The 16,930-nt window shown below is 41.7% G+C and overlaps 2 protein-coding genes across 7 annotated transcripts in view; both read left to right on the top strand.

Moving 5' to 3' along the window:
• The window catches only part of IQGAP2 (IQ motif containing GTPase activating protein 2), a 219,248-nt gene extending 208,078 nt beyond the window's left edge, over window positions 1–11,170 (top strand). For all 4 annotated transcript variants that reach the window (XM_053299875.1, XM_053299877.1, XM_053299876.1 and 1 more), the window contains 6 exons: window positions 1,219–1,306; window positions 4,780–4,992; window positions 6,737–6,897; window positions 7,558–7,698; window positions 7,913–8,021; window positions 10,247–11,170. In XM_053299875.1, the coding sequence (XP_053155850.1) occupies window positions 1,219–1,306; window positions 4,780–4,992; window positions 6,737–6,897; window positions 7,558–7,698; window positions 7,913–8,021; window positions 10,247–10,360 (826 nt within the window). In that variant the 3' untranslated portion in view covers window positions 10,361–11,170. The remainder of the gene's footprint in view (window positions 1–1,218; window positions 1,307–4,779; window positions 4,993–6,736; window positions 6,898–7,557; window positions 7,699–7,912; window positions 8,022–10,246) is intronic.
• Window positions 11,171–13,368: 2,198 nt separating this feature from the next.
• LOC128345899 (proteinase-activated receptor 1-like) overlaps window positions 13,369–16,930 on the top strand; it is a 28,753-nt gene continuing 25,191 nt past the window's right edge. The window contains exon 1 of one of the 3 annotated variants that reach the window (XM_053298533.1): window positions 13,369–13,983. In XM_053298533.1, coding sequence (XP_053154508.1) covers window positions 13,896–13,983 — 88 coding nt within the window. In that variant the 5' untranslated portion in view covers window positions 13,369–13,895. Of the gene's footprint in view, window positions 13,984–14,034; window positions 14,441–16,930 lie in introns of those variants that run through there. The other 2 variants (XM_053298532.1, XM_053298531.1) reach the window with 2 other exon arrangements.

The raw sequence follows: 16,930 nt of genomic DNA, 5'->3' as shown, positions 1-16,930 counted from the left end.
CGCCCTTCCAAAAATGGCTCAGAGCATTTTACACAGAGAAATGATAAATAAATAGGATGGATCCCTGTCCCCAAAGGGCTCACAGTCGAAAAAGAAACATAAGATAGACACCAGCAACAGTCACTGGAGGTCCTGTGCTGGGGGTGGATAGGGCCAGTTACTCTCCCCCTGCTAAATAAAGAGAATCAGCACGATAAAAGGTGCCTCTTTGTCCAGTTAGCAGGGGTAACTTGTACAAGTGAAGACAGGGCTCATGCTACCATTAGGCCAACTAGGCAGCCACCTAGGGCACAGACCTCAGAGGGGCACAGAGTGTATTAAATCAATCAAAATGATTTGTGTGCCAAAATATTTTCTTTTTGTATTTAAGAAAGATAATCAAAAATTGATGTATTACCTATTCTTGCAATTTGAAATAAATTTAGCAGTTTCAAGTTTTATGCTTTTCATTTTTTCTACAAATCATCTGTTTTTGAAAATCGAAGTTGAAAATTTTTTTGGGGGGGTGCAAGTACTTAGCCCTGCCTAGGGCGCAAAATAGTCTAGCACTGGCCCTGAGTGAAGACAGCAGAGCTGTCTAACTATGCCTAGCTTGCTTTTTTTAAAAGTTCTAACACCCCTCCTCTCCATAGTTTTATTTTTTAAGGTTAAGGGAATGTTCTGACAGCCCTGACTGACCATCTGACTCCCTTTTCTTCACCTCCTTCCAAGCTCTTTGCCAGTGGTGACTGCTGCAGGGGAGCAATATTATTATTATTATTTTAAAAATGTGCTTTTAAAAACATGTTCAAGGCAGCTGAAGTTCAATTAAAATCACAATAACCAGACTGTTTTTTTTTTAACTTTACAGTACAATTCACAGAATTGGGGGGGGGGGGGGGACAGCAGTAAAACAATCAGAATTACACAACCTTAATAAGACAGCATAAATGCAGAATATCCTGCATACTGACAATGGGTTTTCTAAATAGATTTTTAGGTGCAATGCCATGCCAGGCAACATCACCCAGGTGTCTGATATAACCTGATTGTAACACAGCAAATTTCCTGGAGAAATAGTTGGGTTACTTTATTATAGTTCTGACACTTCCATTCATAAAATAGATCTGTGTGTAGAGTGATTATCAGTAAGAATTGCTTTTGGATTTGTTTGTGTTAGACTCTAAAATATCTTTTACTGTTGAATCAGAAATATTTCTAACCTCTTCCTCAATTCAGGACAAAAAGACTTATTATTGATGTGATACGAGCTCAGCCAGGAGAGACACTTTCAAAAATCTTGGAGACAACAGCAACTGAGCTTCAGGTAACCTTTTTGTATCTGGGGTAAAATAATTGTAACATTGACCACCAGCCCTTAAAACAAGAAATAATTTATCCAGTATTACCATCACATTTTTAATCTGAAGACTTAATCTAGAGGGAGCATTGTAGAGAACAAACATATGCTTAGAGAACTATCTGTCTCCCTTGCAATGAATAAACATTACATTTTGTCCCACCTTTCCTCTTCTCTGTGAGCTGGGTTAAACCAAGAGATAGCGACTGGCCCAATGAGCTTCATGACTGGATGGTGCTCTGAAAAAGGTCTCATAATTTGAAGTCTAGACACTACATCACACTGCTTCTTGATAAAATTCTTTCTGAACAAGTCTTGGCAAATTATTATTTGTACAAATGGTTTTTAAAGATATTTTTGGGCCCGCAGGCTTTTATCCTTGCAGTGTGTCAGCAGTTATTATTTTAATGATTGCTATGGGACTCCTTTCCAAATGCATGTATTCAGGATTGAGATGTAAAGTTAATAGGTGAAAAAACTAGAAGGGATCCAGAGCACTACTTGATTTCAGGTGCTTCCTACGTATAACCTTCTGTTCCTTTTTTTAATGTCTGGAAAATCCCTGTGTTGATACTCCACTAAGTGTTTCGGGCTAATTATTTCTATGTGTATTTTGCATGAAACGAAATATGAAATGACTTGGAACATCTGTTTATTTGATTTATGTAGCATAAACAAATAATCTGGGGATATGCAGTAAGAGTCGTGTGGGAATATTTAAAAATATTAATATTGTACCATGAGTTTTCAAAATGTTTGAGAACCACTGTAAGAAAGTAAATAGACCAGTTCTGTTGTATATTGATATATTTAGTTTTGATATATTTAGTGGCGTATTTTGGAATGCGGTGCAATATGGAAAGGATTTGAGGGGAAGAGAAGGGCAAGGGTGACTCTCCCTTCAGGCAATGTGAAGAGACAGCCTTGAGTGGCAAGTGCACTGTAGGGCGGCAAGTACAGCCCCCCCAGCCATAGGTATCCCCCCACCTGTCTGCTGCCACTGCCCCGCCTCATCTCTGCTGCCTTTCACTCTGGGCTCCTCCCACCTCAGCCCTGAGGTCGCCCCTCTTTCCTCTCACCAGCCTCACTTTCAAGGATGTGTTTCTGCTTTGTGCTTCAGGCTGACCAGACAGTATGTGTTCAGCAAAATCAACAAAAGCTTTGCCCACCAACCTCTCATCACACTGCTGTAGCACCAGCTTGCACTCACGGGGCCCGCTCCTCCCACTGTCTCCACAGTACTAATCTTGTTGCTCTGCCACCTTGTGAAATGGAGGTGACAAAATGGGCAAGCTTGGTGCTGGAGAGGCAGCAAGAGAGAGGACAAAAGAGAGCTGCTGCTGCTGCTGCTGCTTCAGCAGCAGTGAGGAGAGACTGGTGAGCTAAGCTGCTGCTGGATATGCACTGCTTGGCTAGCCTGTAAAGCTAAGCAGCAGTACATCCCAGATGGTGAGGCTGGTGAGGAGGAAGAGAAGAAGGGCGAAGTCAGGGCCAGTGAGGAGGAGGGCATGGTGGCAACAGCTGCAGCCCAAAGGGCAGGGCAGCCCATTGCATTTGCCTCTGCTTCTAGTGGCAAAAGGCAATCGACAATGGACTAGAAGACTTATTACTGGAAATATTGAAGAAAACTGGGTCCCCAGTTTCAGCTGAACATGCCCATCTAAACATGCCTATCTAAAACATGGGCAAGCTTATCTTAAAGCCAAGTGAAACTTAAGGAAAGACATGTTAACAGGTTTCTATATTTAACCCTCATCCAGATTTTGGGTTAGATTTCTATCCCCAGCTATGTAAACAAGCAAACCACTGCACTCCCAGTTATGTTCTTGTTGTCAAATGTTTACCTGGATTCTGGCACATGATATATCCACAAGTATGGGCCCTCACCAGTTATGATATTTATTATTGTCATTGAACCTTAAAGTTGGCCTGCAAGTTGTGCAGCAATGTGTACAGCCATGGAACAACATTTGAGGCAACTTGCTGAAGTGCATGTAGAGGTGTGATTCAGATAAGCATCCCTCTCACACAATTAAAGGATGTGCCAAGAGTGCATCCACCAGTGCATTCTTACCACAGACCTGATGTTTTAGTATGTGCAGGGCAATGTTCATCTAAACCTGCCCTCATAGAACTGTGGGAAGGTATAACTGAGTGTATAGTTAGCAGAGGCTGTCCTCAGCAAGGGGTTGACCTGTGTGGGCACTATGAGACTCAACAAGCTATACATACCCCAGAGATGCAACCACATTCACAAAGGGAAACATTGTCATATGTGTTTGGTTTGAATGGACAGAAGACATTGCTATTGTGTATACCCAGGAAGCTTGTGCCAAGAACAGCTGACAAGAAACCAAGCAAAAAATGTTATCGTTGTGGATGACTGATCCATAGAATGTATTTGATTAACTCCCAGATTGTCTTTAGGTCAGTCACCACATGTCCCTTTCAGCTGAAATGCTGAGAACAGATCTGTTGAAGTATGGGCCCTGAAATGTTCGTTTAGTAGTGTAGACACACAGGGCACTATGCTTGGGATGTGGGGTTGCCACTGCACTCCCATGGAGTTAAATGTTAAATTATTGTGGGTTCTATGTCCTGAAAAAGTTGGGCTGCAACCAATGGGACTAATTGAGAATAGGAAGGCATTTTCTACTTGTGTAAAAAAATCCTTTGTGACCATGTTTCTTGTATCATCCAGGCTATGATTATGATGAGTCAAACTTTACACCTAATCCTTCTCATATTGGTGCACTAAATAAATGCACTGAATAAAATAAATAAACGTTGATAGAGCTTGAAAAAGCTCCAAGGGAAGGAATTACATAGCCTCCATTGCTAAATTATTTCAGTGCTAAAATGTTCTTGCAATTAGAATTTTTCCCTAATAGATCTCCCTCTAATTTCAGTCCATTGCTTCTTGTTTTATTCTGAGATGATCAGATGAACAATTTTCTTCCCATCTGGAGTCGTGTGTGGCACACTTGGGCAGAAGGGAGTCTAGGAGGACCCATAAGGTGGCAGTATAGTCACCTCAGTCCGATCTGTTCATACTGCACTGTTGCTTGCTCCAACTCGCATAGAGTTGAAGTCCATCAACATTTGGGGACCCAAGGTTGAGAACCCCAGCACTAGACTGAAGCAAAACTTAGCAAGGCAGCCAGGGAGAGGGACACTTGTACTGTAGTATGCTTAAGTGACCCTGCTTCATACTTCTGGCAAGTGGTGTAAAAGTCAAACCAAAAGGTTGACCACTGTTGGGCTAGATAATCCTTTGTCCCTTCCTACCATTGCATGTGCATGCAGCAGAAAAAACATATCTGCACTTATAAGAGGTGATCTTCAAATACAAGCTCAGTAGTAACATTGTAATAAGTGATTCTATGAACAGTGGGTTAGTTGATAAAATTGGTAATTTGTATTACTGCTGATTTTCTTAGGAAGCTGAGCATTTAAAAGTGATAGAAAAGCGTGCAATCTTGGATTCTAAAACTCCAGAGAAAATGAAACACAGTCGATCTATTCTTGAAGAAGGGCAGCTACCATTAGAACAAAAGAAAAGGAAAATCCAGAGGAACCTCAGGACACTGGAACAAGCTGGATTGGTTTCATCTGAAAATAAGTACCAAGAAATCATCAATGAAATAGCTAAGGTTATTGGAATTTTGCATTTCTCCAGCTGTTTCTACTCTTGTAAAAAAGTTCATGCTAGAGGGAAAAATGTCCAAAATCAATACAGTGGCTCATATACAAACTAACGTCATGCTTGTGGAAGTACATTCTGCTCACGCAAGGGGCAGGGTGACTTGCACACCTTCCCTCTGCTGCCCCTGATGCCCTCCTGAAAATATGTCCCTGGGGGGCTGGGAGACACATACATTTTGGGAGGGGGCACCCAAATTAGCAGAGGAAAGGGGAAATCAGCAAAAATAGTCTGTCTCCCCTTGTGTGAGCAGTACATATTTCCATTAATGCAACACTAGTTTTGTATATAAGCAATTGTATATTATAGAAAGAATTATATGAGTAGAATTCAATTGAATGAATGGTAGCCTGGGTTCATGAGCAGAGCATTTGTTAGCCAGTTTTCAAATATATGTTAGACATTGCATATATTTCTGTTGTAACCCTGTGAACTTTGACAGCAAGTCAAAGCCTACTTTACATGAGGCAGGGCTGTTGATGAGGGATTATCAGAACTGTGGCCAGTATAGTATCGCTTCAGTGAATTACTTCTAGAGAAGGGGATGCTAGGATTCAAGTCTGTCTGGAAACATCACCCTCTGATTTAGAAGCCCTTTTCCTAATCCTTGATGTTTGATGACTCATGTAGTTAGTGGTGAGGAAAATTCTCTCTGTACCAAAACAGGGGAACTTTCTTGGCTTCTTGCCTCAGTGTGTGCCAGTATTGAATATTGATATTGAAAATGGATTCTGACTTAACTCTGGCACAAATTAAGCCCAGTGTGTAGCCTAAAAGACAAACTATCAAGCATCATATTTGAGCAGGGGAAGTGCCACTAGTGATTGGGTGGCTTATGCCACTTACAAGTGGCAGCAGCAAAAAGAAATCAAGTTGTTTTGCAATAATTGAGCAAATATATTGACTTGCTTGCTTGATGATATTCCTCAAGTGCTCCAGGATAGTTTAGTTTGTTTTATTTATTTATTTAGCTAGCTAGCTAGCATATTTCTATACTGCTCAAAACTTGTGTCTCAGGGTGGTTTACAATTAAAATCATTTAAACCTTAAAATCATTTAAAACCCAATATTAAAAGTATTAAAACTATAAATCTATTTAAAAGCCTGGGTGAACAAATATGTCTTCAGTGCCTGTCTAAAAGTTGCCAGAGATGGGGAGGCTCTTATCTCAACAGGGAGCACATTCCAAAGCCCAGAGGCAGCAATGGAAAAGGCCCGTCCCCGCATAGCCACCGGACAAGCCGGTGACAACCGTAGATGTACCTCTCCAGAAGATCTCAACAGGCGACGGGGCTCATGGTGAAGAAGACGTTCTCTTAAAAACCCAGGGCCTAAGCTGTTTAGGGCTTTATAGGTAATAACCAGCACCTTGTATTTTGCCCGGAAACTTATTGGCAGCCAGTGTAGTTCTTTCAACACAGGAGTAATATGGTCTTTCCAATATTAGCAACCTGGCCATCGCATTCTGTACCAACTGCAGTTTCCAGACTACATACAAAGGCAGCCCCACATAGAGTGCATTGCTGAAGTCCAGTTGAGTTGGATTCATTATTCAGTGGGACTGCTTAAGAACACTTGGTTTGTCAATAAAAACATATGTTTAAGCAGCATTTATGCAGTTTCTTCAACTTAATGAGAATCTTTGACTTGCAAGATTAAAGACAAATCAAACTTTTTTCAAACATTTTCTTTAGGATATTCGAAATCAAAGAAGATACAGACAACATCGAAAAGCAGAATTGGTGAAACTCCAGCAAACATTGAATGCACTCAATTCCAAGAAAGCTTTCTATGAAGAGCAAATAGATTTTTACAACACTTACATTAAAACCTGTTTAGATAATTTAACCAGAAAGTGAGTAAAACAATATTTTTTGAAGAAAATTCAGAATTCTTTCAATATAGGTGTTCTCAAACTATGGAATTTACTAAAACCAAAACTGCCCTATACCGATTGTATGAGTGTGGGCATCACATGTTATAAGATGCGTGAAAAATGTTGAATTATCTGACAGTCCAATTAAGTTAGTACAAGACTAAGTGTGTTGTATATATTTTTCATCTTTATGTTTTCATGTGTGAAACGAGTGATGTGTTGATATATGTATTTTTAAATTGGTACTGGATGCCTGGAACCCCTCTCCTCCTCACTATCACCAAACAAGTGATAAAAGCTGATAGTGTTAATCATCTGTCTGGTACATCTTGGTGGCTGGATACCTGTGGGCCTAGAGCATCTTCTCACCTGGGCAGCAGGATAGTCTGCAGCTCCTGGGTCTTATCCACTTCCCAGTCCTTTACTCTTACTGCTTTGACTTATGAGTAAAATATTCCAAAAGTTGTTCCCCCAAAAAACTTATGTAGCACTATGTGGCTGCCTTTGGGTTTTGTTGTGTTTTTTAAGTAGGAGGGTTGGTTGTGTTTTATGAACAGTTTTGAACCTAAGAACATCTGCCTTTTGCAGGGGGAGACATGCTGTTCAGACTAACAATTGCTTACATCTTACATTTTACAGAAATTCAAGGAGGTCAATCAAATTAAGTGGAAAAGAGGAAGAGAAAGGCAACAAACTTAAGAATATTTCACTGAAATACACAGCAGCAAGGCTACATGAAAAGGGGGTTATTCTAGGAATTGATGAACTTCAACCTAACCAGTAGGTTTTGCACTGGATATGTCCAGAGCATTTGCTCTTTCATTACCTGTTAAATACATTACAATTTGATATTTAATCCAAACATTTCTGATAAATCACTTTAAATGTTTATCTGCTTAATTTATCATTTTTGTTTGTTTCTAGTTTAAGACAACCTTTTTAGCATAAAGTATACTCACTCACGCTAAAGGTTTTTCTTTTTTTCTTTTGCAAGGTTTAAGAATGTTATGTTTGAAATTACTCCTGGTGAAGAAGTGGGTGACTTTGATATCAAAGCAAAATTCTTGGGTGTGGAGATGGAGAAGGTGCAGCTCCATTTTCAGGTAAATCTCAGTTCTTTGGGAGGTAAAGCATCTTGCAACAAACTGAACTCTGTGCTTCATTAAGGGTTTAACTGGACTCTATTATGGAGGAAGAGGAGAATAATGGTTAGGATCCAAAGAACTGTGTCCCACATACCCAAGAGAGCTTTGGGTTTTTCTTTCTCAAAAAGCAGCCCCCTATGATACATGGAAAACCATGTAGCCCTTTCTAAAACAAAGGGAACTTTCAAAAGAAGTTTGCTATATAGCATAAGAGTTGTCTTTTCAAACAGGCAAAAAGTTAAACTTTCATTGGCCTTACGCAAAGTAGCTCTTTGGAATTCTGCTCATGGTTACTACTCACATGTTATAAGACATTCAAACTTCTTTCCTGCACGTTAGGGACATAAGAAGCTGCCTTATACAGAGTCACTCCATTGGTCCATCTATCTCAGTATTGTCTATGCTGACTGGCAGCAGCTTCCCAAGGTTTCAAGCAGGAGTCTTTCCCAGCCCTACCTGAAGATGCCAGGGTTTGAATGTAGGACTTCTGTGTGCAAAATAGATGCTCTCCCACTGACCCTACAGCCTCATTTCATTCATTTTAGAGTATCAGTTACAAAAATGTATAATAAGGTTGCTCAAATGTTACAGGCACCTATTAGATAATCCCTGTGGCGTCATTAGTACTAAACAAATGCACTCCTTTGCTACTGCTATTTTTGAACTTCTGCAATATTTATGTATGGCTTTTTAAAGAGGTAGACTGCTCTCCCCATTATCAAGCATAGAAGTTTGTTCTTCCATCTTAACAACACTAATAATGCAATACCCCACTGTGCCTCACTATTTTGTGAACACTTTTATTGAGATTGTTTGCAATTCTCATCCCTTTCTGATCTTCCTAAGCTTAAAAAGGGAACACAACTACCATCTTGCAAAGCATGGCTGCTCAGGGCCATCTCTGACGACTGCCCTCCATCCCTAAAACCTCCCTGAGCCATTTTTGGAAAGGCGCTATATAACTCAAATAAAGAAATAACAATAACAATAATAAAACAGCATCATCAATGCTCTTGTAAGCATACTAGCTGGTAACACTTCAAGCCTTAAATACAGTAGCCAAACTGAAATTAGAAACATGGGGGTGGGGGGGTGGGTTGAAGAAACCTTTGTCCATTTTCTCTCTTTCCCTCCCCTCATTTATTTCTACTTTAGGTTTGGCTATTGTATTTAAGCCTTGAAGTGTTACCAGCTGTTATGCCGAAAAGGGCACTGATGGTGTCGTGTTCTACACCAAAATGTTTGCTTTGCTTACATGTCTGTAAGTGTGTACATTTGTGTTTGTGCATTAAAGTGGTCATTTTGTAACTTTTATCATTATCAAGGTGATAAGTTCACCAACACTTTAATTATCCCTATATTGTTGAAAGGGAAGAGGGGCCTGCAGCTGAGAAAATAGTGGCTTTCCTAAGGCTGTTTAGTGAATCCACGGTCCATTTGAACTTCAGCTCACTCTTACCATTACACTGCACTTGTTCTTGTGCAATTCCCATTTAATTGAAATTGTCATTTGTGTGTGTTTCAGTGTGTTCAGAGGTTTTTTCTATTGAGACTAGCCGGCCCTGCACAGAGCATCTGTGCGCTCTTTGGGGCCGGCGGTTACCTCTCCCCGCACCCTTCTGCCCCAGTCTCCACTTCCAGGCCCAGCCGCCTCTCCTCCCCACCGCCACTTCTGCCCCCCCCACTCCCCCCCCCCCCCCCGCCTGGGCCTTCCAAGGCACATCCAGGAGAATTATATAGATAGACAGAAACCTGAAACAACCAACTAGTGTTCTTGGATTACTCCTGAGGCATTTAAAATACTTGTGGGGAAATTGACGTTTGCATCTCCCCTATTATACACAACCTGGCTGAGTGAGCTGTACTACTATCAGACCAGGAAGGGATTTAACAATGTCTAGTCTCCTATAAAAAGTTGAATGCAGTTGAATATGCTCTTCAGTAGTTTGTTCCTTTTAGAATAAAACATTGTTTCAGGCATTAGTTTTCTTTAGATTGCAAATGCATATTTGAAGTTTGATACATGCAATACTTGGGAAGAAGGTTATTTGAGCCTTGCTGTGTATTGTAGATGTTATACTTGTGTTCTGTGTGGTGAACAAAAAATTAAATGCAACCTAATATTAAAAATCTGTGCAAAGTGTCTGAGGTCTGAAATAGGTGTGTTTTCCCCATCATTCTAGGATTTGCTTCAGATGCAGTATGAAGGAGTTTCTGTGATGAAAATGTTTGATAAAGCTAAAGTGAATGTAAACCTCCTCATATTCCTGCTGAACAAGAAATTCTATGGAAAATGAAGATGGATAATACCTTGGACCCTGCTTAAAATAAAGTCCCACTTTTGGGACTTTGCTTTTTAACTATTTGAAGCTATTTTATGGCAGACATTTTTTTTCAAGGAAGTCCCTAAGAATGTACTTATGTGCCTTTTTCATCCTTTGGTAATACAGTAGAAAAATAAGAAAATACAAATCAGCTTAAACACTTCCAGATTTCTGTGGTGTTGGTACTTGATTAAAAAGGATATGATCAGTGGCATCCAAACATTGTCTGATTTATTTTAAATATATATATATATATATATATGTGTGTGTGTGTGTGTGTGTGTGTGTATGTATATGTGTGTGCAGGGCATTTATTTGAACAGCACATATAGAAAGCATTTCCCACTAAAATATATATACCCCATTTACCAAATATAGTTCCCCTTAAGCAATTACTCATAGGACTGAATAATTTGTGTCTCTAAAGAACAGCTTTGGCAAATAATTCTTAAATGCTAAGGCTTTCTTTTCCAGAGACCTGTCAATTGTAAAGTGAATTATTGTGCAATTCAAAGTTTTATAGGTAATTATAAATTTAACAATTACTGTATAAAATATATATTTTGCAATTCATTCCTAATAAAAATGCACTACTGTCTCTTTGAAATCTTCTATACACGACCTTTTAATTTATGTGTAAAGGGGCAATTTGAATAGTGATCAATTTTTTTGCAATGTTCTTGAGGTATTTTGAAGAAATAAATTGTGCCTGTCTTTTGTAAGAAAAGAAATAAAATGAGTAAGAGAAAAAATAAATAAAAATTAAAAATAAAAATAAGCATCTGCTTGTTTTTTTTCAGTGGCTTTGTCATATGTATAGTTTGGTAATTTTTGTATGCTGACTGTTGAGAGTGGGAACCTTGCACAAGTAGGCACAGGAGTTGTCTAAGAGATTCCCCTTCCACTTTCAAATATGAAATACACGTTCTATGTTCTGATGAGGTTTGGAGGGGGGTGGGAATAGCAACATGAGAAAATGCCTTTTATGGAATCAGACCATTGGTCCATCTAGCTCAGTATTATCTTCACTGAGTAGGGATTCTCCAAGGTTTCAGGTGGAGACTTGCCCATTCTTGCCTGGAGATGCCAGGGATTGAACCTTCTGCATGCAAAGCAGATGCTGAGCTATGGCTGCATCCCAAATAGAAAGCAAAAGTCTCCCCGCTACCCCGTTCTTCTTCCCTCTTTTAAATCCTAATTCATCTAGGGTATTTTATTTGTCAGTCACTATGGGTATTTTATTTGTCAGTCACAATGGATACCCCCAAATGAACTATTGTGTTTTTTCCCCCAGACCAGTTTTGCAGAATTTTTTGGAAAAGAAAAACAGTGCTAAATTTTCAGCTTCCCCATAGCAAGGACAATATTCCACACAACTGCCTTTGTAACTGCCCTAGGAGGAAAGGGGGAAAATGTTCAGAGCAGCTCTTGCATGTGGGCTCAGAGGAATGAGGGAATACTTTTCATCTGGCATTGTCCAAGTTCATTCCTTCCAAAAGGAAGACTGACCAGGTTTGAGGGAGCCCTCCCCAAGATGACTTTGGGGGGGCCCTTCCTCTTGCCACGGAGGTAGGCACAGCTGTCTTTCATTCTTGACTGGCAGACAGCATCAACAAAAGTTCTCTAGCAGGTGATTGCTGCCTGACATGTTTTCTTTTCCTCCTCCACAAATGTGTAGCACTGTAACATTCTATGAGACACTTGCGGGTGGATATGGTGGCAGCAGCCTCTGGCTAAAACCCGGTCTTGGTGCCAGCTTGCAGAGAACGAGAGCTTTATCTACTGCCATTATAAAGGGAGAGCTGTCCATTTAGCAAGGTAGACCCGATTGTATCCATTTGGCTAGTGTGGGCATTGTCAGTGGACTCCCCTAGGGTGCTGGGTTCTTGCCAGCTGCCCCCAAATGTTAGATTTTAATTGTAAACCGCACGGAGATGCGGGTTTTGGAAGGTATAGAAATATTGAAAATAAAATAAATAGTCCTGGTGAAAAACTTAGGTCTTGCCAGCCACTGTTACCTGGGAGGCCCAGTTACCACAAACCAAACAAGGATAATTGAAGGAAGCAATAATCACCGTTTATTTTAACCCAGCGCTGGTGGCTTTTCCCAGTACCTCACGGTAAACCTGAGAATCGCGCGCAGCTGCCTGGGTCACAAGTTTTTATACTTTGGCATAACTACATAGCTGGGCATCAACATTCAGCCCCAAAGAACCAATTAGTTCATTGGTTAACATCATTGTCCATCATATTACAAATATTATAATCATTGCTACTTAGACAAGCATTCCCTAGTACAAAGAAACATTTCTACTGCCTATTGATAAGCGAAACTGTCTTCCTCAGATGGCCTTGAAGCGTTTTACAGGCCTTTGCTTTTTCAAGAGATACAAGGAAAGGGGGCTCTTCCCCCTCTAGCTTGTCAGCAAATTTATGGCTTTACAGCTCGCAATTTGGCAAGGCAACTTGCAGACTCTATTAACCATTTCTTGACCAGTGCAAACCTGAGTTCTCACACTTTTTGCAAAGACACTTTCCCATTCCATGAGAACAAAGTGATTACAAAGCAGCTTTCAGAAAAGGCATTTTCCCCTCATTCCACACCACGACCCCAAAACTTCAAGGTGGTGATTGCCCAGCCTCTTTGATCAGTGGATAGGTGAATATTCCTCCATTCCGCCAGTCAATACCAGATTGAACGGAGCAGCGCAGAGCTGCTTTTTCCAACCTGTTCTCCATTGCAAAGATGAGAGTTGATTGGCTGGGGAATTTGGGATAAAAGATGGCTTTTGATTTCTCCAGGCGGACAGAACCAAGAAGGAAGGGCAGATTTCCAAACCCCTTAAACAGCAACTGAGTAATAGAGATGCTGACTCAAGGTCTTCGGAATGGGTCGTCGTTGGTTACTACACAGTCTAGTTCTCCTAAGTTATTGCTTGCAGTAAAAGTGGCGGGAGGGGGAGAAAAAGTCTGTGTTTGCTCCCGATCAATGCTCAGTGTAATACCAGTGGATGTGATGCAGTCAAGAAGTGGGGCAGCTTCTCCTCCAAGGGTGCCTCCAGAGGGGAGGGGGCACGCGGCGCCCGCCCCAAAGGAGTTGCTCTCCCTCTTGCCCCCATTTGTGTTCCAGAAATCCAATAGGTGTAGGGACACACAGCTCGCCCACCCAGAAATGCATTTTGCCCCTTCTCTGCGCCTCCCCCCCCCCGCCATTTCAAGCTGCTGAGGCGTGTCCACTTTGGAGGAGCAAACGCGTTATTAAGACAAAAGCGCAAGAAGCGGCTTCTCCACACAGCCTCCGAGCCCTCCTCGCTCTCGCACTGCCTTCGGGGCGCCTGTTCGGCCAGGAACCGCCCCGCTCGTCTTTCGCGGCAGGTGGCGCGCTTACTCCTGCTGGGGCTCCTCGCAGTCCTTCCCACGGTCGCGGAGGAGAGTTGTGCTGCTGGCGGCCGGAGCGGGAGCTCTCTGGCCGTCCGCTTCGTCCCTGCCGCCCGGTGAGGCTACCACCATGAGGCCGCCGCTAGTCCTGTTGTTCTTGCTGGGCTCCAGCGCGGCGCTCGCCCCTGCTTCGCTCTCCGTCGCCTCCGCGCAAAATGGTAGGTAGGAGGACCTTGCTCCCGGGCGCCGCGGGAAACCGAGTTTTGGGTGGTCGCTCGCTGGAGGGAGGCATTTTTCAGCCATCTTTCTGGGCGAGACTCCATGGCTGCTGTCGGGGGGCGCGCGTAGGGCTCCGCTAGCCCCATCTCACTCCAACACCAGAGAGTTTCTCCCCCTGCCCGTGTGCTGAGAACAGAAGGTCCGCTTCGCAGTCGCTGGAGGCTTAACTAAGCCCAAGCTGTGGTTGCAACAAGTGTGTGTGAATGAGTGCTAGGACTTGCATCCATGTACAGTTCATTTCCATGGATGCAACTACAAGCCCGCGTTCCCATCGGCATTTCCTTGGGAACAGGATTAGGTCACCGCCGCTTCCCACTCAGCTGCTTGCCCTGGATTTTATGAAAAGGGTGCAAGGCTGGCAGCTCTGCTCACGGCGTGAAATGCTACGTAGGAAAGGTAAACAGACGGAGCTGGCTGCAAGAACGCATTTTGATTTCTCTTGATTTCCCCATTACGATGTTACTTCTGTGTGGATCCTGGTGGGCACTAGCGCCGATTGAGGGAGGTGGGGGCTAGCCATTTGGAAGCGTGTTTTTGTGGAGGAGGAGTGCTTTTTCGACGGCACAATTTTACTTTTTAAAGTGGGGGGCAGGACCTTTTAATCAGGCCCATAGTCAACCTAAATGTTTAGGTGGTAGGCAGCAAGGGAGAGAATGTAGGGGAGGCAACTTATCTGGCCTTTTAAAGACAACATTCAGTTATTTAAAATCATTTTGTTTGTTTAAAAAGTGGGGAGAGGCAGAGAAAACTAGTGCGGCTGGGCCCATCCTAGTCCTCTTCCTCTCTCCCGCTACAGGTCTGCTCCCTGACAAATCCCCAGACTTTGACATCTATGTCTAGATGCTGTAATGAATTGCAACTAAACCTATGCAGTATTCTCACAGAGAACACGAGCATTTGGGTAATCAGAAGATCTCTTCCAGGATTTATTAGTTACCAATACCAGACAAAATAGTCCTGTACAGTTTGGGTGCCACTTCGATACTACTAAAATCAATGGGACATAAGCAGACGGGTCTCAGGATTACAGCCTCACACAGCGCCACCCTGAAAGGGAGGGATAGGACCTGAATAAATGTGAGAGTTGCATAATACACAGGCCATTGTTTGCTGTGCTTTCTTCATCAGAACAGGCTAGTAATATTACTCAGCATCAAGAACTTTTTTCTCATATTTGTCCACATATGTATATGATTAAAGGGGGCATATGATGTCCCTTTGTGCTGTCCTTTGAAGGCTTAAAAACTGTAGATTCATCTACTAAAGGAAAAAGAGTTGTCACTGTCTGAATTTACTGAAGAGGAACTTATATTTAAATACTTTTGTGACAAAGTGTAAAGATGTAAGAAAGCGGGAATCTTGCTGGTATCTTACCTTTCTCTGTTGCTGTTGTACTCTTACACTGCTGACAGATGGACTAAATATTGGCACTGTTATTAGTGAGTCATTACTTATGAATACCAATGAATCTTTAATTGTTCCAGGTCAAACTGAACTTTGTGGACTCAAATGTTTTATTTTGTGTCTGGGCTTTGTTACTCTAAGGTTAGGCTTTGTTATACTGAAGAGAAGCTTCTTGTTTTACATTTACAACACAGAGCTGCAGTAAACTCTTCAGTTAGGGGCTGTTCTTTAGGATACTGGTTATTATGATTGATATAACATACAGAACACAACTTTACACTGCTCCTGTTTCCTACCCTGGGTGATAATGATTGCTATGGCAAAATGCATGTTGTTATTATTATTATTATTATTTATTTGATTTCTATACCGCCCTTCCAAAAATGGCTCAGGGCTGTTTACACAGAGAAATAATAAATAAATAGGTGTGAATACTTTAAATCTATAACTACCAATTGCTGTGATTCCTGTTAAGAGAACATCTGTGGGGTGGGATGTATATAAGGAAGAAGGAAGCAAATTCTAAATAAGCCTTTCTAGATACTGAGAGTTATGTAATTTGAAGGACTACAGGAAAACATAATTTTTATCTAGATAACTTTATTTTTTACATTTATATCCTGTTCTTCCTCCAAGAAGCCCAGAGTGCTCTATATGGTTATGCTTATCCTCACAACAGCCCTGTGAGGTAGATTAGGCTGAGAGATAAGTGACTGGTCCAGAGTCACCCAGTGTTGCATGGCTGAACAGGGATTTGAACACAGGTCTCCCCACTGGGGAGTCCCCAGTCCCAGTTCAGCATTCGAAGATCACAAGAAGGCCTTTTAAGAGTGCAATTTTACTAGTCTCCCTAAACATTTAAATGAACATAGATGTTCTGGGCTAAAGGACTATTGACAGTAGGAAAAATCCTGGAGTATCAAGTACCTATAGAGACCCCTTCCCTGCAGTTTATTACTGTTCAGCTGTATAGGAAAAATGCATTGGTTCAGCTACCTGTTAGGGATGCTGTGCAGATTCTTGCACTGAGCAGGGGGACTGGACTAGAAGTAACAGCAGGAGAGAGGGCATGCCCTCAACTGCTGTCTGTGCGCTTCCAGTGGCATCTGGTGGGCCACTGTGTGAAACAGGATGCTGGACTAGATGGACCTTGGGCTTGATCCAGCAGGGCTATTCTTACGTTCTTATATTCTTACTCCCTACGTTCCTTCCAACTCCAGAATTCTATTATTGTAAGCTTTTAGTTAATATATATAATATGGTTTCAAACTGAACCAGAAGGATATCTATATCAAGTTCCCATTTTTCTTGTGAAGAAAAGTAAAGCCTTGCCCATGCCCAGCCCATAAGAGCTCAGTCTCTTCTCTTACATTGAATTGGCGTCCTATTCAGTGTTCAACCCCAGGCATTATTTTCTATAGTAAACTACCTATATTTAATGAGCATTTTGTTTTAAAAGAGTATGTAAAATTGTATGGAACA

Source organism: Hemicordylus capensis, chromosome 2 (assembly GCF_027244095.1).
Source record: "Hemicordylus capensis ecotype Gifberg chromosome 2, rHemCap1.1.pri, whole genome shotgun sequence".
Lineage (NCBI taxonomy): Eukaryota > Metazoa > Chordata > Lepidosauria > Squamata > Cordylidae > Hemicordylus > Hemicordylus capensis.
The sequence above is the reverse complement of the archived record's forward strand: the minus strand, read 5'-3'. Positions and strand labels throughout refer to the sequence as shown.